Source organism: Oryzias melastigma, linkage group LG5 (genome assembly GCF_002922805.2).
Source record: "Oryzias melastigma strain HK-1 linkage group LG5, ASM292280v2, whole genome shotgun sequence".
In the NCBI taxonomy this organism is placed as follows: domain Eukaryota; kingdom Metazoa; phylum Chordata; class Actinopteri; order Beloniformes; family Adrianichthyidae; genus Oryzias; species Oryzias melastigma.
Genome location: NC_050516.1, coordinates 22,937,962 through 22,960,817, shown reverse-complemented (window position 1 = coordinate 22,960,817; position 22,856 = coordinate 22,937,962). Strand labels below are relative to the sequence as shown.

The following is a 22,856-nucleotide window of genomic DNA, read 5'->3' as shown; positions in this document are numbered from 1 at the left end:
TCGTGAACACTGACCTTAATTGAGGTAAGTGAGGCCTGCAGTTCTTTGGATGTTGCCCTGGGATCTTTTGTGACTTCTCGGATGAGTTGTCTCTGCGCTCTTGGGGTAATTTTGGGCGGCCGGCCACTCCTGGGAAGGTTCACCACTGTTCCATGTTTTTGCCATTTGTGGATAATGGCTCTCACTGTGGTTCGCTGGAGTCCCAAAGCTTTAGAAATGGCTTTATAACCTTTACCAGTTTGATAGATCTCAATTACTTTTGTTCTCAATTCTTCCTGAATTTCTTCGGATCTTGGCATGATGTCTAGCTTTTGAGGTGCTTTTGGTCTACTCCTCGGTGTCAGGTACCTTCTGTTTAAATGATTTCTTGATTGAAACAGGTGTGGCAGTAATCAGGCCAGGGGGTGGCGACAGAAATGAACTCAGGTGTGATAAACCACAGTTAAGTTATTTTTTAACAAGGGGGGTAATCACTTTTTCACACGGGGCTATGTGGGTTTAGATTTTTTTCTCCCTAAATAATGCAAACATTCATTTTAAAACTGCATTTTGTGTTTACTTGTGTTATCTTTGACTAATATTAAAATGTGTTTGATGATCAGAAACATTTTGTGTGACAAATATGCAAAAGAATAAAAAGTCAGGAAGGGGGCAAATAGTTTTTCACACCACTGTATATGTACACAATTCGTAACTGCATGACATAAAAAAAACCCAGAATGTCAAAAAACTACATGCAGAAAAGTGTAAGTGAAAACTGATCCAGACTGTCACTAATGTAGTGCATGTTGTGGATCTGTCAATATGACAGTAGATTTAGAGTCAGATATGGTCAGGGAGAAGTCTCGGGAGGTTCCGGGTCTTATTGATAAGGCTAACAGCAGACGGAAAAAAACTGCATGTGGCGTGAGGTTCTGGTCGTGATAGACCGCAGCCTCCCGCCAGAGGGGTGTGGCTAAAAGAGTTCATGTCCAGGGTGGAAGGGGTCAGCCACGATTATTCCTGCACGCCTCTGGGTCCTACAGGTGTAAAGGTCCTGAAGAGACGGGAGATTGCAGCCGATCACTTTCTCTGCTGAACAAATGACCCGCTGCAGTCTGTCCCTGTCCTTGGCAGTGGCAGCAGCGTACCAGATGGAGATGGAGGAGGAGAGGATGGACTCAATGATGGCTGTGTAGAACTGCACCATCATTGCCTTTGGCAGGGGGAATTTCTCCAGCTGCCTCAGGAAGAACATCCTCTGCTGAGTTTCTTGATGAGGGAGCTGATGGTCGGCTGTAGGCGGACTCGTCGCCAACGGAGATGAGTCTGATGAGGGTGGTATCGTCCGCAACCTTCAGGAGTTTGACAGAAGGGTGACTGGAGGTGCAGCTGTTTGTGTACAGGGAGAAGAGCAGAGAAGAAAGAACGCAGCCCTGGCTGGATCCAGTACTGATGGTCCGTGAGTCGGAGATATGTTGCCCCAGCTACACTGTTTCCTGTTGGACAGGAAGCCTGTGATTATGGCCTGTGGTCGTCTACAGACCTGTTGGCTCTGTAGGCAAACTGCAGGGGATCCAGAAGAGGGTCTGTCACGGATTTGAGGTGTGAAAGCAAAAGGTGTTCAAAGGTCTTCATGACAACAGAGGTGAGGGCAACGGGTCTGAAGTCATTCAGTCCTGAGGTCCTCGGCTTCTTGGGGAAAGGGATGATGGTTGAAGACTTGAAGCAGGCTGGCACATGACAGGTCTTCAGTGAGGTGTTAAAAATGTCTGTGAAGACTGGAGACAGCTGATCAGCACAGTGCTTCAAGGAAGACGGGGACACAGAATCTGCACCGGCAGCTTTCCGGGGGTTCTGTCTCTTGAAGAGTTTGGTGACGTCCCTCTCTTGGATGGAAAGAGTCATCACTGAGAATCATTGCAAAGCATGTATCTATGTTGATCATAAAGTTGCTGACTTATGAACATCTTCTTCTTTTTTATAATTGATTAACTTGCAAGAAATACAAGAAATCTGTAAAACTTCGCCTGCATGACCCGGACATTAAAGTCACACTGGTTGAACTTTTAGCTAAAGATGTCCTGGATACTTTTTAGGTAAGTGAATCTGTTTGCTGTTTATTTTCTAAGAAGTTTCTTGTTTCAGTTTCACAATAGTAAACATATCACATACAAGCTCTAAACTTGTACATCCAATACCTGTTTGTTATATAACAAAGAATGTAAGGTTGAAGTGTTTAAAGTATTCAACCAGTAAGAAAAAAGTGGAAACATATACTATACCTTTGCAGTGTCTGTGGATGTGGCAGGGCAAGACACAAAGAAATCTTACAGGTCCATGCAGACTGGCTGCGTTAACTTGTGTTCAAGTGGTTCTTTCAATGAAAAGTCTGTGCAAACGAGCCTAGACCAGAATTTCGGGCTTCTGCGTTTACTTACTGTAGAAGGCGGACAAGCACTAGTAAACAGGTGAAGTACATAAGACGAAGAGTCCCCTCCCTGTCAGTATCTGCATGTCCAGTGTGAACACCACCGGCTGGATGCGCGTTCATGAAACCGAGAAGCAGGTTCTTGAATGCACCACACTTGTATGGTGTAAATACAGCATTAGACAGTTCTATGCTTTATGTCCATGGAGGTGCAGTGTGAGAGCAAACTCTTTGGTCCTTTGTTTATTCATGGCCCTGCTTTGAAAACAGGTTTATCTGGAGATCTGAAAGATAGCCAATCCACACCAGTTAGTAAGTTCTCTCAGGATATTTCTCTTACAAAATCGGACAGTCTAAATGAAAATATTAAAGTGGTATGAGCAATATATCTTACCTAAGTAAAATTCTTGTTTTTCATTCAGTTATCTGTCAACTCCTCTTTTTCTTCAGATCCTCCTGGAGACTCTTAACCATTTTCTTCGCTCTGCGTTCACGGGCCACTGCATTGATCTTCTCCCGCTCTAGACTCTCCACTCTGGCTAAAGCTTCTTGGAGTCTTGCTTTTAGATCATTGGGAGAACATGGCAATGAATAGGAGTGGTCCTAGTACATAAAATAATGAAAATGTTTTCAGTGATCATGTCACAGCAGTACTTGTTTTGTGCATAGTAATAGACATGTGCAGGCATACTTTCCTCGTTTCAAACTCGTAATGTCACTGCACGTAAAATCCTTGATCAATACCTTGGAGAGAACCCATAATAATAATAATACATAAATGTAATTTATGTATTATTATTATTGTATTATATCATTGCATAATTTCAAAATAAATCCAATAAAAATCAATAGTATTCTGAATTTTAGGGCCATAAAAAAATTACCTGTATTGTGTTGTTTACTTTACTCTACTAGAATTATAAAGACTGCAAATCAGTGAGCGATCTTGTAAGCTGCAAATATTTGTACTCACATTTTCAGGAACAGATCGTGAATATATGAAGATTCAGAAAACTCATTACAGCCCTGATTCACACGACCTCAGACTTGGCGGTGCAGACCCTTATCCCTAGCTGATTCACACTTGGCTGCAAACGGGATATCAAATACAAATACTCACATCATTGGGCTGAGGTCTAGTTTCAGATTCATTCTGACTAATGGCCATCGGTGGGCTCTCCTCAGCTTTCCGGGAAGTATCTGTCTGCCTTCTCAATACAGCCTGAAATACAAGAAACAAATTATGTTAAAAAAAATACACAAAAATGTCTCACTATACCATAATACATTTTAGTACACAGAGGCATATACAACTACTACTACTACCACAAAAGAACTGTTCGAGGACACCAGAGACAAAACTATAGACCTCCAAAAGGCTTGAAAGGGCTCCGGGACAATTGCCAAGCAGCTTGGTGAAAAAATGATCTACGGTTGAAACAATTTTTAGAAAATGGAAGAAGTTAAACATGACTGTCAGTCTCCCTCAAACTGGGGCTCCATGCAAGATCTCACGTGGTGGGGTCTCAATGACCTTAAGAAAACTGAGGACAGTCCAGAACTACATGGGAGGAGCTGGTCAATGACTTGAGGAGAGCTGGGAACACCGTTTCCATGGTTAGTATTGGTTATACACTAAGATATCGTGGTTTTATAACATGTATGGGATGAAAGGTTCCCCTGCTTAAACCAGCACATGTCCAGACCCATCTTAAGTTTGACCATTTGGATGACCCAGAGGAATCATGGGAGAAAGTCATGTTATCAGATGAGATCAAAATTAAACTTTTTGGCCTGAATTCACTTGCTGAGTTTGGATGAAGAAGAATGATGAGTAAATCCCAAGTACACTATCCCTACTGTGAAGCATAGGGGTTGTAGTTTCCAGATTTTCCTTTTTTTTCAGATGATGTCCCTCACAGTGGACATGTACCTTAGGTAAAAATTTCAGGGCCTTCCATGATTTCTAAGTGAGAGAACTGACAAAATCTGTGCATTCACGGTCTGAAATGAACACAACAATAGCAAGATTTTTTTTGTGTTTGGCAAGTAAACGCACTACTATATTAGCCCAATTTTTAGCGAATTTCTTTAATCTTCCTCCTCTACTGGTCACACAGAAGCCTACATAAGCTTATGCAATCTCAAAAATCACCTCTAACACCCCCCCAAATACTCACATCATTGGGCTCAGGTCTAGTTTGAGGTAAATTCTGACTAACGTCCACTGGTGGGCTCTCCTCAGCTTTCCGTGAAGGTTTCGTTTTCTTTCCTGATGCAGCCTTAAATTTAAGAAACAAAATACGTAAAAATGACTTAAAAATGTCTCACTATCCCACAATGTATTATAGTACACATAAATCTAGTAATTAATAACATTTGCTCACAATTACTAGATTAACTTTTGTGCTGTAAAATGTACTTTTAAGGGTAGCTTTACTACACCATACTTTTTCTCTTCAGTGAAATGTGTTAATGATTGTATTTAACTTCATTAAATATAAATTAAATATGTTTTATTCATAAATACACTAGAACATGGGTCTGCAATCTGAGGCTTTGGAGTGGCCCTTTTTATGCTGAAAAATAAAAATGTGTTTATAGTTTTAAAAAGTATTTTTTTTTACTGTAAGACACATTAGATCATTAATTCAACTCATTCAAAACAGTTAAAGCACTGTTTGTATTACTCCTATTACTGAACAACCATTAAGGATCTTTGTATGTGACTTCACTGACGTAGAACCTACAACAGCAAGCCGCAAGCTTGTTGCTCCGCTCCATTCTGATGCATCCACGATTAGATGGATGTCCGTCTTCGTTTTTACCGTCTGAGCTGGCATATGGCTCAAAATATTGTTTGCCATTTTTGTTGTACGTGTAATTTTGGGTTGGGGATTTGTGAACATATGGATAACGGGATAAGGGGCGGGCTTACTTTGCATCAAAAGTCTAAGAAGTAAATTTCTAATTACCTACTGTATAATAAACAACTGTGTAAAAAACTTAGTCCTAGAAAACAACTATTTTTCTATTATTTTTGCAAGAAAATTGCATTGATTATAATTAAAAGACAACTAGAAAAGGGTTAAAAATGGATTATAAGATGATCAGGACGAGATTTGAAGTTTTCTTTTTTTTTGTAAATATTTTAAAAAAATTATCCAATGTTCTCTTTCAATGACTAATTTGCAATGTATTTATGTAAAAAAATAAAAAAAAATAGTTGCAATTTTTTTTCCAGGTTTGTGATTACTTAGTTACATTCCTGGGCCTACTAAAAAAAAACATATTGTAGTGTTTTTCATACTTGAGTACACATTTTATACACTCCACCCACAACTGACAATAAATAATAGAACACAGTTATGTAAAAATGTGTTTAGCAAAATGTGCATTATATTTTTTGCTTTAAATGTAAATCCCAGACCTCTGTGTTTGCATGTGGAGCAAAAATAAACGTACCTTTCTGCCACGTGATGGGAAGTTGAAGACAGAAGGGGTTACGCCCTCTCTCAGTCTGACAGTCTGTCCCGTCCTATCGAAGTCCTCCGGCTTGAAGTGCTCACTGCAGAGCTTGGAGGAATTCGTTGCAACAAAAGGAACCCTTCTTACTGAAACTTCCCATACCCTCCGTAATTTTAGCTCACTGGGAAACCTGGAAAATTGGATAGGGGGAAAAACACAACAATATAGCATGAGAGATAACAGTTAGCATTTATATGATAGCTAAGTGACGTCGGTTAACACAGACTTATAAATGGTCAAATAACCAAATACGGTTTGAATTTACTTGTGAAATGTAACTCCACGTGACTTGCTATCAACTGAGCGCCGGTTGTTACATCCCAAAGCTGCACAAAAAACGGGCATAGTCGAGATTCTCCCTTGACTGAAGCTGGTTTTGGAGCTAGCCTAGCGCGAGTAAACCCATCCAATATGGCGGCGACATCCCTCCTCCCTTTTTTCAAAACTTTATTTAAAACACAATACAATGCAATACAATAAGTAAGAGAAAACCATAGACTGTATATAAAATAATTAATAATTATTTTTACAGTCTATGGAGAAAACGCATTGTGCGACCTACTCATCAATAATCTGCATTGCAGCTCAGAGGTTTAAGATATCTTTTTGAACGAAGAATACAGGCGAGTAAAAAAAAAAATTATATTCTCCGTTTGTTGAATTGTTTGTAGATAGAACACTGTAAAACAATGTTATAAATTGGACCACTTATATTTCTGAATGGGGAATTTCCAAAATAGTAGACAACTGAACCATTAAATTATATTATTGATAAACCATAAAATTCAAAAATACAACATGAAATAAAAAAAAATACTTTAGATATTCAATTTTGTGTTTAAGAAGTCTTCCACTTCAAGACTAAAATGTCTATGTGTGCAATGATACCATAGACAAGAAATGTTTCCTTACTTGATTTATTTGGAATCATCTGAGTGTAACTTTAACTAGATACATTTGATATAAAATGTTAAATGAATTTTATTTTACTGATACAGTATTCATGAACATGTCCGCATCTCCAATAACAAAACTTTACTGATTTCAGCATTATTATTCGTGAATGATGTTATAAAATGAGGGGAACCTGTAGGAATTGCATCAGACACAACTCTTTCGAACTATAGCACTTTTTCCCCCTCAAAAGAACTTTATTGACAAACATTGCACATACAATCAAACAATGACACTCCTTACCTAGTGCAAATTTTCTGATTAAAGTAACAAATTATAGAACTTGTTGAATAACAAAAAAAAAAAACAATTCAAGCAATGATTAACAATAAAAGTTTAATAAAAGTTAACAAATAAAGACAAAGTTTTAAAACAGAACAAGCCTCAACAGTTTTAGCTTTTTTGATTTAATACTTTTTACGCACATGTATCATCTTTTTGTGGAATACTTAAAACAGTGTTTTTTGGTTTGCATGTGTACAATTGTGTATGTAATGTTTTGCCATATTTACAAGTAAATAAACTCGATGTTTTATGTGTTAAATGTCCTATTAATAAAATCTCTCAAAACAATATGTTAACAAGGCATCTACTTACACCACTCGTCAGTGCAGTGCAGTGAGCCTCCTCGTCAGCAGATGGCGCACTACCGCCCTTTCTAGCCAGGGCGGAAATGACGCAATATCAAACCTCCGCACATTTCCACGTGCGAGCAGCTGCCTCCTTTCAACTAAACTAGCAAGTTGTCTTCTCCACGATGAAACGACCGAGTAAGTCCTTTTTTGTCTTCAAACACACACAATACATTAGAAATTACAATGTTATTCACAGTTATTTGACAATGTATGCGTTAATCTAACGAAAAGACTGACATGAACATGTAAAAAATGCTTTGCTCTTGTCCGACCTGTGTTTTTCTTCAGAGTTAAAGAAGGCAAGCAAGCGGCTTTCTTGCTCCAAACGTTACAAAATACAGAGAAAGGTGAGTAAAATACATTTTGTATATGAGAAGAATTGGCTGTTCAGCATTGTGGTCCACGTGATGTTAAACCTGTTTCCTCTGGCGGCTCGTGCTTAGGTCCGTGAGCATCACCGAAAGCTGAGAAAGGAGGCGAAAAAGAAAGGAGTGGGCAAACGAGTGAAAAAGGATCCCGGGGTTCCCAGCAGCGCTCCATTCAAGGAAGAAGTCTTAAGGGAGGCAGAGCAGAGGAAGCTACAGGTGAGCTGTGTCACAGGTGGTCCTGCTTTTACATTTAGGCTGTTATTTGAAGTATTTATCATAAATGCTTTTGTACCTAGATCGAAGAAGAAAAAGAAAGACAACGTCAAGCAAAAAAGGAAGAACGAGCGAAGAAAAGGAAGAAAGAGGAGACGGAAAGTAATGAGACTGGACCTAAGGTCAAGAAGGCTCGCAAGGTAGAAGATCACTGAAGTCGATGTATGTTTACACAGCTCTTACATCTCTACTTACCTTTAAATTTTAATTTGTTTAGGATGACGCTGCAAAAAAACAGGCGGCTGCAAACAAGAGTTCCAAACAATTCCTTTGTGCTGAGCTGAACAAGGTAAAAATGTTTGATTCAAAGCGCCTTCTGCTTCAGATTCAGCTTCACTCATCCAATGTGAACCTCTTACAGGTCATCGATGCATCAGATGTAATCATAGAAGTTCTAGATGCTCGGGATCCTCTGGGATCCAGATGTCCAGAGTTAGAGGAGGCTGTGCTGCAAAGGGAAGGCAACAAGAAGATCCTTTTACTTCTAAACAAAATAGGTAAACAAACACATTAAACCCGACGTAAACCAGTACTGAATAGTTGTTTAATTTTGTGATTATGTGTTGCAGATCTGGTACCTAAAGAAAACGTGGCAAAGTGGGTGGAGTTTTTACAGAAGGAATTTCCTGTTGTGGCTTTCAAAGCGTCAACGCTAATTCAGGACAAAACTGTGGTAAGAGAACATCACAGGCTTCAATGGAATAACAGAAATGTTTATCTAAAGGATGTTTTACTTTTTTTTTTTTAATTAGGCCATTTTCACTGTGACGTCAGACAAAATGGCGATATTGCCACTAATTTGTAAAGTTACTTCTGGTTTATGAGTTTAGACCGGCAAAGCTGACAACTGAGTGTGGATAATGAAAAACATCTGCACTGACAACATATATTTTAAGAATTACCAACAAATAGCCATTAGTAAATTTCATGTTTTTTTCTTAATGCAACTTTTTTACATTTTTGTGCTGCCATAACAAATTAATTTCTCATTTTTGGATATGAATAAAGTTAAATTCATTTTGTGTATATATTTTTGATGGTTTTCAATTAATTTGATTCTTTATTTCCTTGCAGATCTGACACAATTATGAGAAAAAGCAAATGGAGCAACATTAGCAAATAATGCAACAGTAATTAGTTTTATTTAAGACAAGCTGAAATTGACTTACTTTTTCTCTGTTTACAGTGATTTTTTTTTTTAAGCAACTTTTAACTGGACAGAAAAAACTGTAGAGCAGCTTTAGGTCTCATTCTTATTTTGGAAAGCTAGCATTAGCATAAATTAGAAAAATATAAGAAGAAAGGAGAATAAAATCCTAATTATCGTCATAATTAAACAAGTAGCATTCAGCAAAGTATTTATAACCTTCGTCTAACTTTGACCGGATTGTCGGGGGGAAATTATCCACGTCTCATTTAATGCCATCCATATAAATTTGGGGAAGCAGCTGTGCAGGATTACTCTAATTTCTATTTTGATTTGTGAACGATCTAAGAGAGGGGAAAAAAATACAGCTTGATGGGACATTTATGAAATAAATATTGTACAAATATCGGTTATAATTGGTAACGTTACCTTTTTTTATTTACATAAAATTGTGTTAATCAGCTGTCAACGTTGCCAGTCTAAAACCGTGAGTCACTTTACACATTAGCGACGATGTCTCCATTTTGTCTGACGTCCCGTGAAAAGGGTGGATTCTAGATTTTATTTTGTGTTAGACCAAGAAATGTTGTCCGTCGGTAGTCATGTGGAGGTCTGAGAAGGTTACACAGCTTGTTGTGCTGTTGTTACCGGTTTTTACCTCCAAAATTAACACACAGACACACAATGTCGTCATTCTAATAAAGTTAAAATTGATGTGTGTGTTTGTGAAACAAAAATACATCTTGACTTATGTATTTGTTGTATTTTTGTAATCCTTAGGTTAATACAGTTTACTGCTTTAAATGTACCTTTTAAAATGCTTTTTTTTTGCTCACCAGAAAGCCAAAAAGAGCAGAATTGTGGCTTCGAACGACATCCTGGACAGATCCAGAGGAGTTGCTTGCTTTGGAAGTTCCTGTCTCACTGATCTGCTGATGAACTTTGTTACCAAAACAGAGAATGAGACGAAGCTTAAAGTGGGCATTGTTGGTGAGAAATGCTTTAAAAATATATGTTTCTATTGTTTTTTTCACTAGAATCTTTTTTTAACAAGATTCTTTGACCCTTAGGTTTCCCAAATGTGGGCAAAAGCAGTCTCATCAACAGCCTTAAGGGGGTCCTGGCGTGCAACGCTGGTGTCAAGAGAGGCATGACAAAGTGAGTCACGTTTGAAATGTTTTTTTTTTTCTTCGAAATCTCTACTAATGTGTGCCTCACACCAGGTCAATGCAAGAGGTGCACATCTCTAAGACCGTGAAGCTCATCGACAGCCCGGGAATAGTGGCGTCCCCATCAAACCCGCCGGCCTCCATGGCCTTGAGGAGCCTGCAGGTGGAGGAGGGTCAGGACAGCGTTCTGGAGGCAGCGCAGACGCTGATAAAGCAGTGTGATAAGACACAGGTAGGCCAAGCTTCCATCACCAAAGCAACCGTTTGGACGGTTGGTGACGTGTCGTCTTACCGGTCCAGGTTATGCTGCAGTACAACGTTCCAGACTATAGAAACTCTCTGGAGTTTTTGACCATGTTGGCCAAAAAGCGCGGTTTCCTGCAGAAGGGAGGAGTTCCTGACACGCAGCAGGCAGCCGCCATCTTTCTGTCTGACTGGACCGGGTGAGTTCACTTTTACTGTTGAGGAAGGGTGCCCCCCCCCCACTGTGGAAATGAGGACAAAAAATGCAAGTCTGGATTTTATTATGAAGACTTCTAATCCAACTCTGATCCAAATATTTTCCAAAGCTTTCTGCAAACGTGCGATATGGCAGCTACTTATTTATGTTTTTATCGATGTGGTTTTGGGGTTTATTTCAGGGCAAAGCTAAGCTACCACTGTAAGGTTCCTGGGAAGCACACCCCTCCCGCTTACCTGACGGATGCCGTGGTCACCGAAATGCAGAACGGCTGGAATCTGAAGAAACTGAAAACAGGAAATGAGGAAACTCTGAAAGGTGGAACTTTAACATCCCTGCAGATGACAGCAGCGATGAGCTGTCGTAACTCCTGTCTTCTCCTCTCTAGGTGTTAAATTTCCAAACCCTGCGAGCAGCATAAGCTTCATCTCTAAAGGCCCAACTTCTGGTGTTCTGCGTGTTTCTGAAGAACAGCCCAGTGCTGCAACCGCAGCGGAGGAGAAGCAGAGCGACGAGGTAACCACTGATGGAGGGTCTTTAAACAGCTGGTCTTTTATTCTTGAAATGAGGACAAAAACGCAAATCTTGAAGTTTTTCATGAAGACTTCTAATCCAACTCTGATCTTGCTGTGTAATTTATCTCTATTGTACTTCAGGATGAAGTGAAATTTAGTCCAAAGATTTTCCTTTTTTTTCCTCAGGCTGTGGACTCAAATGAAGCTGTGGAGAATCCAGAGAAAACACCACAGAGCAGTAATTATTACTTTTTTACTATTATCTGAAATCTTTGAGAACAAAAATATTCTAATTTGTTTTTCTCTTTTACAGAAAAACCCAAAAAAGTGCAGTTTCAGTCATCGGCCTTGGAGGTGAACCTGACAGCTACGAGTACAGACGACGCCTATGATTTTAATGCCCATTTTAAATGAACTTAAGCTTCATTTCCAGCCAGCGCCTCAGCTCAGAAAGTGTAACGGAAATTTACATCGGATGTTTTCCATACGTGGATGAAATCACCAACAGGATGAACTTTATTTTTGAACTGATGATTCTGAAGGAAACAAATCAGTCAAAACATGTAAAGCTCGACTATAATCTTGTATTCTTTTAATAACATCTCGTTGTATTTCTGCTCTCGGATGGTGCTTTACTGTCTGTTCCTACTGTAAATAATTTGAATATATGTGTAGTAAATCTAAAGTGACAAAACCACCATGTTCCTTTCAATATTTTTAGAAAAACTTGCATTTTGTCAAGGCTCCAGCATGTACTCTGGACCCGCTCTTTCCTCTGAGGAATATAATATAAACCGAGGGAAACGTTTGCTTTTCCTGCATTCATTTTGTCCCGATGGGGGATTGGCACAAAAGATGGGAGTTTATAGAGAAAAGAAGATGGTAACAGAGGGTAGTAACATCATAAAACAACAATCTGGGAGGGGTGTGGCCTGTCTACACACACTGTTGTTACAAACACCTGTTGGGTAAAGTAGTCTTCACATTTAAGCAACAACAGGCCCCAAGAGGGTCACTCTACCCAGAGCCAGAGGGAGTGAGGCCAGATGCAGGTGAGCGGCCCCCACGACGCAGGCGGACCCCTCCCGGGACGGGAATCCCCGCCAGCCCAATGCCCCTTGGTTGTGTAAAAGTACATTTAAAAACCTATTACAATAAAAACAAAAAAAGAGAAACTTGATAAAGCAACTTTAGTTGATTTGATCTTTTACTGCCCCACAGTGTCGTAAATTTAACCTGAAAGTACCTCAAAATGAGGCTTTTCACAGCAGTTATTAGATTTAAAATATTTACAATGAAAATCAATATTAGCTGAACTCCAATATAGCCTAAGTTAACCAAAACAGCTAACATGTAGCTGAAATATTGGTTAAACTTTGAAATAGCCTAAAAAAAAATAAATTTGCCAAAAAAAAAAGAAAGCTAGCATGTAGCTGAAATATTAGCGAAACTCCAAAATAGCCTAAAAAAAAAAATTTGCAACAACAAAAGAAAAAAACGAATGCTAGTATGAAATATTAGCTAAACTTCAAAATAGCTTAACCCCCCCCAATTTGCAAAAAAGAAAAAAAAGAAAGCTAGCATGTAGCTGAAATATTAGCGAAACTCCAAAATAGCCTAAATAACTAGGGGGAAAAAGCCAAAATTAGCCAAGCTTATTAGAAATATCCTACAAGAGCTTAACGTTTTGATAGCGGAAAAGCTAAAAGAGCTAAAGAGCAATGCAACGACAAAAACGTACCGAAGAAAAATACTAAAGAAATTAAGAAAAACAGGATTACCGGCACAAGACAGAAGAAAGCAAAAGTATTTTCCAAGAATGTTTTCATTAATCAAGAACGAAAGTCGGAGGACAGCATTCGCACAATAAATAAGAGAAACAGGAACACTCTAGACGTATAATTACAGATCACGATTAATTAGACACACAAACAAAATAATTGCATGACAGCACTAGTTTTAACAAAAACAAGTCTTTCATGGGGTTGTTTGCAAAACATTTATTGTATAAATGACATTTAGACACAGGTCACTGCTTTTTGGGAAAAAACAATACAATTCTTTGTGTAGTGTGTAGCATCTTGTGCAAACAGTTTGTTGAAGTTTGGTTAGTGGTTTGCATAAACTTGAGACTCGTACAGATAAATGAAGCTACATAACAGATCAACCGACGGTGGAGGCAACTGAGATTCCAACAGGACTGAACCCAACCAGCTATTCGGGCCATAATTTAAAAGATCTTGATGTTTCTTTAGGCAGTCTGTGAAGGCATCAGTGGAGAACATTAAAGCATCTCAGAATGTCAAACAGTCTTCATCACCAAAGAGTTTCTCAGGAATGTAAGTCGAGGTCAAGAGAAACATTCATTTTGGCAAATAAACAAGGCTGGCTGAGCTGTCTCTGTCCCTGAGATACAAGCAGCAATGCTGGACTCCTTTTGGGATCGGACCGCGACAGACGTCCCCTCTCAGTCTGCGTGTCTTCGCACTGGTTGAAACTTCCCCGTGGGGTCTGGAATGAACCACTTATCCCAGACGTCAGTGAAGGAAGACAACCTTCCCCAAGGCTTGTAATGTCCGTTCCAGTGCAGGAGTTTGGCAGCTCGCACAAACTGAGGGGAGTAGCGGTTTCCAGCTCCTGTAGTGCCTGAAAAATGTTGCATTTTTAGCTATTTTACAGATGCAACCTATTGCATAGAAACAAGAGACAAAAATCTGTGTTGTTATTCCAAAAAGACCCAATGGGGTCAAATTAGGATCAACTTAAAGTGAATGGAAAACCAGATGTACATTTGAAAAAATGAAAACAGTTTCAAACTCTTCAGTACACACTGAAAACTTGAAGGAATTACTGAAAATGTGAAAAATCAACATGTAACTTTGAAATAAAAAATATTGTAAACTTGAAAGAAAAATTAAAAAAATAATTTTAAGTTTCAAACTTCAATAAAAAGAAAAAATAAACCTAAAAGTGTTACCAAAAAAATGTGTATTTTCGACATTTTTTTTTTTTTTTTTGTAATTTCTCCCTCTTTGCTCTCAGTTTTCAGCTTCAATTCATTTTTCAAGTTTTCACTGCCAAGAGGATTATTTTCACGTGGGGGCGGGGCTTCGAGCTCATTGGCTACCAGAGGTTCTGGTGATATGATGTCTTTTCCTTTACGGGACGGCGTCTGTTTACGTACCACCACTCTGCTGTACCAAACTTTGGGAGAATATTTTCACTACTGTTTTCACTACAGTTTTTCCTCGCTATATCCAGTTGTCTCGCTGTTCAGTGGATTTTTTTTCCCGATCAATCTCTTCCATGCCATGTTTTACCGAAAAGCAGCACATACAGTTTGCCAATGTTACATAAAGCTGAATTTGCATAAAGCTTTAAACAAGAGAAATGTTTGTGAAAATGTTTGCGTTTGTCTGAGAAAAGTCTAGAAGATGTGTCACCCAATTGGAAATCTTGGTAGCCAATGAGCTCAAAGCCCCGCCCCCCCGTGAAAATAGGATCAGATCAGCAGAGAAAAGTGAATTGAAGCTGAAAACTGAGAACTAAAAGCAAAGAGGCTTATTTTTTTTCCTTTTTATTCAAGTTTTAAATTAACAATTATTATTTATTTTTTTTAACAATCTCCTGCTTTAAAATTTTCAAAAATGTTTTTTTTTAAATCTACAATCTGGTTTTTCATTCACCTTAAGATGGTCCAAATTTGACCTCATAAAAAGAATTCCAAGGAAAATTGTTTTTAAAATGTTCAAATATGGCATTTTTCTGACAATGGAGGACATGCTATAAGAAAATTAAGCTTAAAGTTGCATCCCTGAGTTGTTTTATTCAAATCATTGTGAATCAGGAGCAGATGAAAAATTCCAGCTTTTTTGTGATGTAACCACAAACTCTCTGCTTCTCACTAATGAACTCCTGCCTCTGCAGAAACGGTCCTGAAGGCAAAGATTTTATTTTTTTTACACAGCTGTTTTCATTATTGGCAAACGTTCGTATTCATAAAGCTAAATGGTTTAACTCCAAACCTAAATTCAAACATTTTTTGAATGAAATCAATCAGTTCTGTGACATTATCAAACAACTTCGAAACAAAAAGGCAATTTGAACTAATTTGATTTTTGAAAAATTTTAAATTTATTGAACTCTGAAGGTTGTTGGATTTATATTTCTTTTTTATTGCATATTATTTATATCTATAATTTTTGTTTCTGTTTTTTATCGTGCAGTTTGTACAGTTCCCCCCTCGAGACATTCACTTTGTTGTTGTATTATGTTGTTTGTCAATAAAGTTTGGGGGAAAAAAAGTCCTGTTTTTTGGTTTTGCCTAAAAATATCATAATCGTAAATAACAGACCACTGGGAGCGCTTTGAAAATAGATCAAAAGATGATCAAAAAGTTATCATGTCTTTCTTTATTTTGGAACAGGAGGAACTCACCCAGGTGTCGCACATGCCACAACGGATCGATGGAGGAGTGACGTTTGTAAAAAACTAGCAGCAGTGGGGGAGTGGTGATGCTTCCAGCCAGGTTTTTACTGTATAACTCCTCCCTGAAGAAAAACAGAGTTCAGTGAAATTGAAAAAATATTAGTCAAGCTAACTGTTTTTACGGTGGTTTACCGCGTGTTGAGCTCCATCCAGTGCTCCAGCTGCTGGGTGATGTTTTGGGTCTTCCACTCCGTCAGGTTGGCGATGATGACCCCGGGGTTGAAGGAGCACGTGTTGGCCCGCATCCCCAGCTTCTTTATGGAATCTTTTGTAAAATCCAAAAAACCTATATAGTTGTTCTTAAAAAAGAAAAAAAAACGTTTAAAAAAAATGGGATAAATCAGATATTATGATTATTTTAAGTCTCGCAGGAGTCGCAAACCTGGTTTCCCGCCCCTCGAATGATCCCTTTGGACGATCCTGAGTCGCAGTCATCAGAAAAGGCAGCTGCGTGTCCTGCTTTCAAGTTGGTGTCATAAAGTTCTTTAATGTCTCCTGGGAATAAACCAATCAAAAATTTTAATCCAAAACCTTTTTTTTGGGTCTCATCTAATCCTCGTACATTGAGGGGTTTTTATTACCTTGTACAATAATATCATCATCCAGATAGATGGCTTTCTCTGCCCCTGGTATGTACGCGGGAAGATAAAACCTGGCAAAAGTCAACTGAGAAACAAACCATAGAGTCAATGTATAGAATAACAGAAAACAGTTGTGAATTGTTCTATAGATAGTAGAAAGTGTTACTAGGTTTGAAGTCTCCAGCGTCTGAGGGTCTTTGGAAATCCTACTACTGAAGAGTGAAGGCTCAAAAACAAGAATCTTAATTTTGACCTTTTTCAGCTTTGTCTTACTCAGCCACTCTCTGTGGATAAAACGTGAAAAATATGTGAGCTAAGTTAAAGTGTTAAATAAAATCCTGTTTTGGTGAGCATTACTTCAGATGGTCGACTGTGCCGTTGAGGGCCACCACGGTGAAGACGACGTTGGCCTTGGTGTTGTGGTAGACGCTGTTCATGGCAGCAACCACAGCTCCAAGTCTGTCCTCAGCAGCGGTCAGCAGAACGGGGATCTCCTCTCCTCTCCGCTGTGGCTCTGGGTCCGGGGACAGCTCTCCCTCAAACGGAAGAATCAACCCAGAGTCTGCAGACATGCAAAATATGTTATTTAAAATGTTTTAGTATGGAGAGAAATAAGTATCACCCCAAGTTATGCCTGCGTAATTCTTGATTTGTGTGTAACTCTGAATTTGTGTGTGCGTATTCCTAATTTGTGTGTAATTTAGGATTTGTGTGTTCGTAATTCCTGATTTGTGCGTAATTTAGGATTTGTGTGTGCGGAATTCCTGATTTGTGCGTAACTTTGGAATTATGTGTGTGTAATTCCTGATTTGTGTGTAACTTTGGTTTTATGTGTGCGTAATTTAGGATTTGTGTGTGCGTAATTCTTGATTTGTGTGTTACTTTGTATTTATGTGTGCATAATTTAGGATTTGTGTGTGCGTGATTCCTGATTTGTGCATTATTTAGGATTTGTGTGTGCGGAATCCCTGATTTGTGCATAATTTCGTATTTATGTGTGCATAATTTAGGATTTGTGTGTTCGTAATTCCTGATTTGTGCGTAATTTAGGATTTGTGTGTTACTTTGTATTTATGTGTGCGTAATTTAGGATTTGTGTGTGCGAAATTCCTGATTTGTGCGTAACTTTGGAATTATGTGTGTGTAATTCCTGATTTGTGTGTAACTTTGGATTTATGTGTGCCTAATTTAGGATTTGTGTGTGCGTTATTCCTGATTTGTGTGTAACTTTGGATTTGTGTGTTTGTAATTCCTAATTTATGTGTGCGGAATTCCTGATCTGTGCGTAATTTAGGATTTGTGTGTGCGTACGGTATTCCTAATTTGAGTGTGTAATTCTTGATTTGAGCATAACTTTTGATTTGTGTGTGTGTAATTCTTGATATGTAACTCATAATATATATTATGTGCATAAGTACAATAATTATGAAATAAAAACATGGAAACTACAATTTACAGATTAAAAAAAATTCAAAGACAGCTTGAAATTAATTACATAAGCAAATCTTAAAAATTACACACCAATCACCTCTTATGCACACACAAAACCTCAGTTACGCACAAATCTGTTGAGAGACTTTTTTCACGTCTCACAAATTCGTAAATTGTATTTTGTGGTTTTTTAAAGTTTTGTATTTTTTTTACTTATGCACAACATGTATTATCTGAGTTACACATCAAGAATATACACGCACAAATCAATAATTACGGACTCACAAATCAGAGTGAGTCTATTTTCTCTCCATATTTTAGGGACTTTTCATTTGTGTAAAAGCAAAACAATCACTAGAGAGCCTTAAGGGACCCCATAGGCTTTTTATAAATGCATCAGGACTATTTCAATCTCATATTTACAGATTCTACAGCTTAAAAACATGAAAAATGTCAAATAATAACATTTTAGGGTATTATTATATCAAATAAAAGCTTTTTAATGCAATAAAAACATTGAAGACATGAATCCTTCCAGCCATTCCAAACAGTAAATGAATGTTGGTCTGAAAATTTGTTTTAAATATATTTTAAAAGTGTCAAATTGTGAAATCCTGAAGTAATGCAGTCTTACTATAATTATACTGTCCCCAGAATTGACAGAATGGTCTAAAGAAGAAGGTGCTGCTCCAAAAATAAAACAAAAATGACTTCATTTTCTAAGTATGCACAAGAACAATTAAAGAATTATTTTAGTTGTCGGTATAGTTAATCGACTAATGGTGGCAGCCCTACAGGTGAGCAATGACAGTTATGCAAAACCTCTTCTTCTTTGTTTCAATAAAAATATCATTTAAATGTGCAACAGGAAGATGAAACAGGTAAAAGGTAATTAATAAAGTAAATCTTTGTAACAGTAACAGACTTGCTTTTTATATATTTTTTCAAAAAGGATAAACGGATGCTTTAAATGCTTTTAATGTAATTAAGGGAGAAAATATGTCCAGAATTTAGGAGTCTCTGTTAATCTATGTGATTATTGCTGTATGTATTGTAATTATGGGATGCTGATTGCATATGGGATTGCATATTCTCCCCTGGAACAAGTGGGTTTTCTTCATGCTTCACAGGTTACTCTAAATTGACCTTATGTGTGAATGTGTGTGACAGACTAGCGAATTGTCCAGGGCGTATCCTGCCTTCGCCCGGAGGTATTGGGTTGAGCTCCAGCAGCACCGTGACCCCGAAGGGGACAAAACGTGTTTAGAAGATGAATGCTTGGGATGCAGAAGAAGGCATAAACCTGCAGACATACCTGGATTTTCCTTGTGCAAAAGGTCGCTGAGTTTGAGGAGGTTTCGCTGAACTATGATCAGAAAGGCCACACCAACCAACAGGAGGATGATCACGTTCACTAAAACACAACGATGGAGACGACAAGGTGTATTTATGCACATTACCTGATTTCTTGACTGATTAGATCATTCCAAGCAGACATGAAAACATGAAAATGTGTAAATCTTCACGTGAACGTGGCAGTTCTGTTATTTTGAAAAATAATAATCAGAATATATGTACCATAAAGAAAAACTCTGATACATTGTCTTTGCTGTGTTTATTTTTTCCAACAATATAACAGATATGAAAATAAACACAAACATACAGCACATAAACCCTGAAAACTGTGATGTAAACAGAGTTTACACTTGCTGCCACGCATGTATGAGGGTAAAGGGTTATCACAAATGTAATTCAAACCAGGAAAAATTAAAAACATTTTACCTTTTCTTAGTGTCATGCTGAAGAATGTCCCTTAATTAAACAGATAAGGTGCAGATACTAAAATAGATTAGCTGCTTAAACGGCTTTAGTGATCCGTAGCGACTCCATAAAACGCTAACTGGTTGTTTTTTATAACAAATTGGCAAACTTTAACATTATTTTTTTCGAATCTCCGCAAACTCTACAGACAGACTGTTTGTGGAGCTAAATCGCGTTAAAGCCAATCTGCCAACTCAACATCAACAAGTTTTTCCCATCGGTGGGGAGGGGGTGTTCAAAGAGCGCCTGATTAAAAATAAATTGTAACTCTTTCTTTTTTAGACCTTGAAGGGGATTTTTATATTTATTTATAAATACGTTTTTTATGTTGAAGCTGATTATACAAGACCAAGCATATTATTATTAGCAAATGAAAAGTACTTTTCTGACAGGCAATTTTGTTAACACTTAAGACTTCACACTCAAAAAGAAAAAAATCTACAAACGACTCTTTTTTTAAAATTGACAAAATATTTCAACAATACAGCATGAATATGTCAGAAATACAATTATTATTGAATATAAATGGCTCAGAACAAAGCAGCATATATAAAAAAAATATCCCAAATCAGAATAAGAGAAAAAAAAATAAAAGTAACGTCGCACAAGAGTAAAATATATATTTATATAAACATATTTTACTTAAAAGAACAGGTATATGTGTTACTATATAGCCTACAGTTTCTCATAAAAATAAATGTACAAATAAAGGTCAATTACCTATTTCAAAAATGTGTTCTAAAAATTCAAAATTTTGCATTCTTTTAAAGTCTTTCACATAAATATTTCATTTTTAATACCAACAAAAACTTGGGGTACCTTCAAAAAACGCCATTTATGTATATAAAATTTTGCAAATATGATTAAAGTATTAATACCACATTCTGCTTTTATGTTTTCTGTTTGTAGACCATGTCTAATAGTTTGGATATTTAGGCAACAAATATTATTACAGGTTAACCAGCACTGGAAATCAAACCAGAAGGTTTTAGATTTTCTCACATGAATAAAAAATATGCTAAATATGCTCAAATGTAATTGTTCATAAAGTGAAAAAAATACCCATAAAATCCCACACAAGGAAGAAAAGATCATCAGTTTTAATTTTTATTACAAAACAAGCGCTTCATACTTTAAATGGTTTCTTGAGGAAGATTTAACTAAATGCAGATCACCTTTAGAAGAGATTGATTAAGATGTGGCTAGCTAAAAGAAGCAAGCATATTTAACTAAAATAATAATAAGAAGAACAAAACGTAAAAACAAACAACCAAAAAACTGATAACCAACCCCCTTAAAAAAATGATTTTACAATTTAATATTGTTGCTATTTTTGACGTTTTTAATTATGTATATAAGTTTCATTATTATTTCTTTCTTTTATTTCTAATTTTTTGTTTGAAATATCCTACTGCCTCACTGCCTTGTATAATTTTTTTTCCAATTAAAAAGTAAATGTAAATTCTCCCTTGAACCTTATAGTAATCTAATTGGCGGGGGAAATGAATAAAATTAAATAAATCATAAAGTAAATACATCTTAAAATAGTTATCAGTGTGAATGTAAAGTACAGTCAATGTACAAAAAAACGTTAAAAGGTATCCACAAGATAGATGTACAGGAAGGAAAAGTAAAACAATACAAAACATAGCAAAACAAAGAAGTGCAATGGTTAAGACACCCCGGAAGTGGCGGGCTAGGGGTCCTTCACAGTACGACGTATGTTTTAGGAACCGGAAGTTTAACTGCTACCTAAATTAAGCTAACATCTTTAAGCTTATACCGTTTACTTAAATAGAAAACATGCTGTCCGTATTTAAGTCCATTCCCACGCATATGGTAAGAAAAGCTCCTTTATTTATTTTAAAGTTGAACATTAGCAGTTAGTAAATGCGTTTTCCCCCTCAGATTTCCGTATCTAAGCTAACACGTCGAGCATCTGTATCACTGCAACCGTTATGACAATAAAGCGCTTATTGCAATGTGTTCTGAAATCAGAAGTGTGCATAAAATAACATTAAATGTATAAAGATTTTAAAGGCTTAAACAGTTATAAAGTTAATGTAATTACACGTCTTTTGTTTTGAAGTGTTTCATTTTGCACTGAAGGTATCTTTCAATTTGTGGTAAATTATAGAATAAACTGTAAAAATAAATACTTTATTGCAGAGAAAAGGTACCTGATATTAACCTAACCAATCATTTCCTCCATGTGCTGAAGGATTATAAAGGCCAGAAGCTTGCAGAACAAATCTTCCAAGGAATTATTCTCATCTCAGCGGTAAACTCATCTGAACAAACATCTCCAAAAATGGGATTTTGTTTTTTGTCTGCAGTGTGTTTCATCTATGCAATGTTCTTTCTTCACAGGTGATTGGATTTGTGTACGGTCTGATCATTGAGCAGTTTGGGTGGACAGTGTACATCGTGTTAGGTGGATTTGCTGTGTCCTGCTTGGTGAGACTCTCATCTTCTGTTGGATTCTCTCGAGATTTGACCTTTTTTTCTTAAATGACAGATCCAAAACAACAACAGATGCTTAATTTTGTTTCTTCTCTTCAGTTGACTCTGCCTCCATGGCCCATGTACAGGAAGAATCCGCTCCCTTGGCAGCCAGTCTTACCTGAAACGAGTACCGAGCCCACCCAAAAGCCTCAAGAAAACATCCAGAAGAAGAAAAAGCACAAGTAGACCAACAGCTTACACGTTTGGCTGTGGATGGATCAGTTTGCCGTGTGCTGTTACATGGAAATATTTTTCATATTAAAAAAAATTGGGAAGAGAAAGCTTTCATTTGTTCATTTAAGTCTAAACAATTTTCTTTAAATAAAACATCAAATGCATTTATATTTTCTGACAAGAATTTTTGATGTTTTTCTGCTGAATACTTAGACCATAAAAGTGCCTAAATCTTGATCAGAGAGGAACATTTTCTTGATAATAAAATATTTTATTCTCTCAAATGTTAGGGAAAACAATCATTACAAAAAGCATTTTTTACAAATTAAAAATTCATACGAATCTGTAAGAAACATCTAGTTTGAATCATGTTTGTAATAAAAATAGTACCAATAAA

General features: G+C 37.2%; 4 protein-coding genes and 2 non-coding genes across 6 annotated transcripts; 4 read left to right on the top strand and 2 right to left on the bottom strand.

Moving 5' to 3' along the window:
- Positions 1 to 2,396: 2,396 nt before the first annotated feature.
- On the bottom strand, positions 2,397 to 6,366 carry LOC112140785 (THAP domain-containing protein 6). The gene is made up of 6 exons (XM_024263793.2): positions 6,204 to 6,366; positions 5,876 to 6,068; positions 4,591 to 4,692; positions 3,531 to 3,632; positions 2,805 to 3,013; positions 2,397 to 2,694 (listed from the first exon to the last, which is right to left on the bottom strand). The coding sequence occupies exons 1-5, from the start codon at positions 6,281 to 6,283 to the stop codon at positions 2,840 to 2,842; spliced, it is 651 nt and encodes a 216-aa protein (XP_024119561.1). The 5' UTR covers positions 6,284 to 6,366; the 3' UTR covers positions 2,397 to 2,694; positions 2,805 to 2,839.
- A 1,135-nt stretch (positions 6,367 to 7,501) lies between these two features.
- Positions 7,502 to 12,156, top strand: gnl3 (guanine nucleotide binding protein-like 3 (nucleolar)). The gene is made up of 15 exons (XM_024263788.2): positions 7,502 to 7,662; positions 7,816 to 7,874; positions 7,971 to 8,111; positions 8,192 to 8,308; positions 8,386 to 8,457; positions 8,530 to 8,665; positions 8,738 to 8,841; positions 10,155 to 10,305; positions 10,386 to 10,473; positions 10,539 to 10,716; positions 10,785 to 10,927; positions 11,126 to 11,262; positions 11,333 to 11,460; positions 11,646 to 11,697; positions 11,773 to 12,156. The coding sequence occupies exons 1-15, from the start codon at positions 7,650 to 7,652 to the stop codon at positions 11,871 to 11,873; spliced, it is 1,620 nt and encodes a 539-aa protein (XP_024119556.1). The 5' UTR covers positions 7,502 to 7,649; the 3' UTR covers positions 11,874 to 12,156.
- Positions 9,921 to 10,041, top strand: LOC112140798. Its single transcript, XR_002918257.1, has one exon. It is a non-coding gene; the product is annotated as a small nucleolar RNA SNORA47 (small nucleolar RNA).
- Positions 10,973 to 11,048, top strand: LOC112140797. The gene has a single exon (XR_002918256.1). It is a non-coding gene; the product is annotated as a small nucleolar RNA SNORD19 (small nucleolar RNA).
- Positions 12,157 to 13,439: 1,283 nt separating the features above from the next.
- On the bottom strand, positions 13,440 to 20,192 carry glt8d1 (glycosyltransferase 8 domain containing 1). Its single transcript, XM_024263804.2, has 9 exons — positions 19,742 to 20,192; positions 19,275 to 19,373; positions 16,886 to 17,090; positions 16,695 to 16,812; positions 16,529 to 16,613; positions 16,330 to 16,442; positions 16,080 to 16,246; positions 15,897 to 16,009; positions 13,440 to 14,105 (listed from the first exon to the last, which is right to left on the bottom strand). Exons 1-9 carry the CDS (start codon positions 19,755 to 19,757, stop codon positions 13,927 to 13,929), a joined length of 1,095 nt encoding a protein of 364 aa, XP_024119572.1. The 5' UTR covers positions 19,758 to 20,192; the 3' UTR covers positions 13,440 to 13,926.
- Positions 20,193 to 21,460: 1,268 nt separating this feature from the next.
- spcs1 (signal peptidase complex subunit 1) lies at positions 21,461 to 22,627 on the top strand. Its single transcript, XM_024263802.2, has 4 exons — positions 21,461 to 21,619; positions 22,002 to 22,061; positions 22,151 to 22,237; positions 22,343 to 22,627. Exons 1-4 carry the CDS (start codon positions 21,584 to 21,586, stop codon positions 22,469 to 22,471), a joined length of 312 nt encoding a protein of 103 aa, XP_024119570.1. The 5' UTR covers positions 21,461 to 21,583; the 3' UTR covers positions 22,472 to 22,627.
- Positions 22,628 to 22,856: the final 229 nt, after the last annotated feature.

Coding starts and splice junctions, on each gene's coding strand:
- LOC112140785 (XM_024263793.2), bottom strand. CDS start 6,283: ATGCCCGTTTTTTGTGCAGCTTTGGGATGTAACAACCGGCGCTCAGTT. Junction 6,069..6,203: donor CGTGGAGTTACATTTCACAA/GTAAATTCAAAC, acceptor CCAATTTTCCAG/GTTTCCCAGTGAGCTAAAAT. Junction 3,014..3,530: donor CTAGACCTCAGCCCAATGAT/GTGAGTATTTGT, acceptor TTTATGTACTAG/GACCACTCCTATTCATTGCC.
- gnl3 (XM_024263788.2), top strand. Junction 7,875..7,970: donor GTTACAAAATACAGAGAAAG/GTGAGTAAAATA, acceptor GCTCGTGCTTAG/GTCCGTGAGCATCACCGAAA. Junction 11,263..11,332: donor AAATGAGGAAACTCTGAAAG/GTGGAACTTTAA, acceptor TCTCCTCTCTAG/GTGTTAAATTTCCAAACCCT.
- glt8d1 (XM_024263804.2), bottom strand. Junction 16,614..16,694: donor CGCTGGAGACTTCAAACCTA/GTAACACTTTCT, acceptor TTTGTTTCTCAG/TTGACTTTTGCCAGGTTTTA. Junction 16,247..16,329: donor TTCGAGGGGCGGGAAACCAG/GTTTGCGACTCC, acceptor TTCTTTTTTAAG/AACAACTATATAGGTTTTTT.
- spcs1 (XM_024263802.2), top strand. CDS start 21,584: ATGCTGTCCGTATTTAAGTCCATTCCCACGCATATG. Junction 22,062..22,150: donor GAATTATTCTCATCTCAGCG/GTAAACTCATCT, acceptor CTTTCTTCACAG/GTGATTGGATTTGTGTACGG. Junction 22,238..22,342: donor GATTTGCTGTGTCCTGCTTG/GTGAGACTCTCA, acceptor TCTTCTCTTCAG/TTGACTCTGCCTCCATGGCC.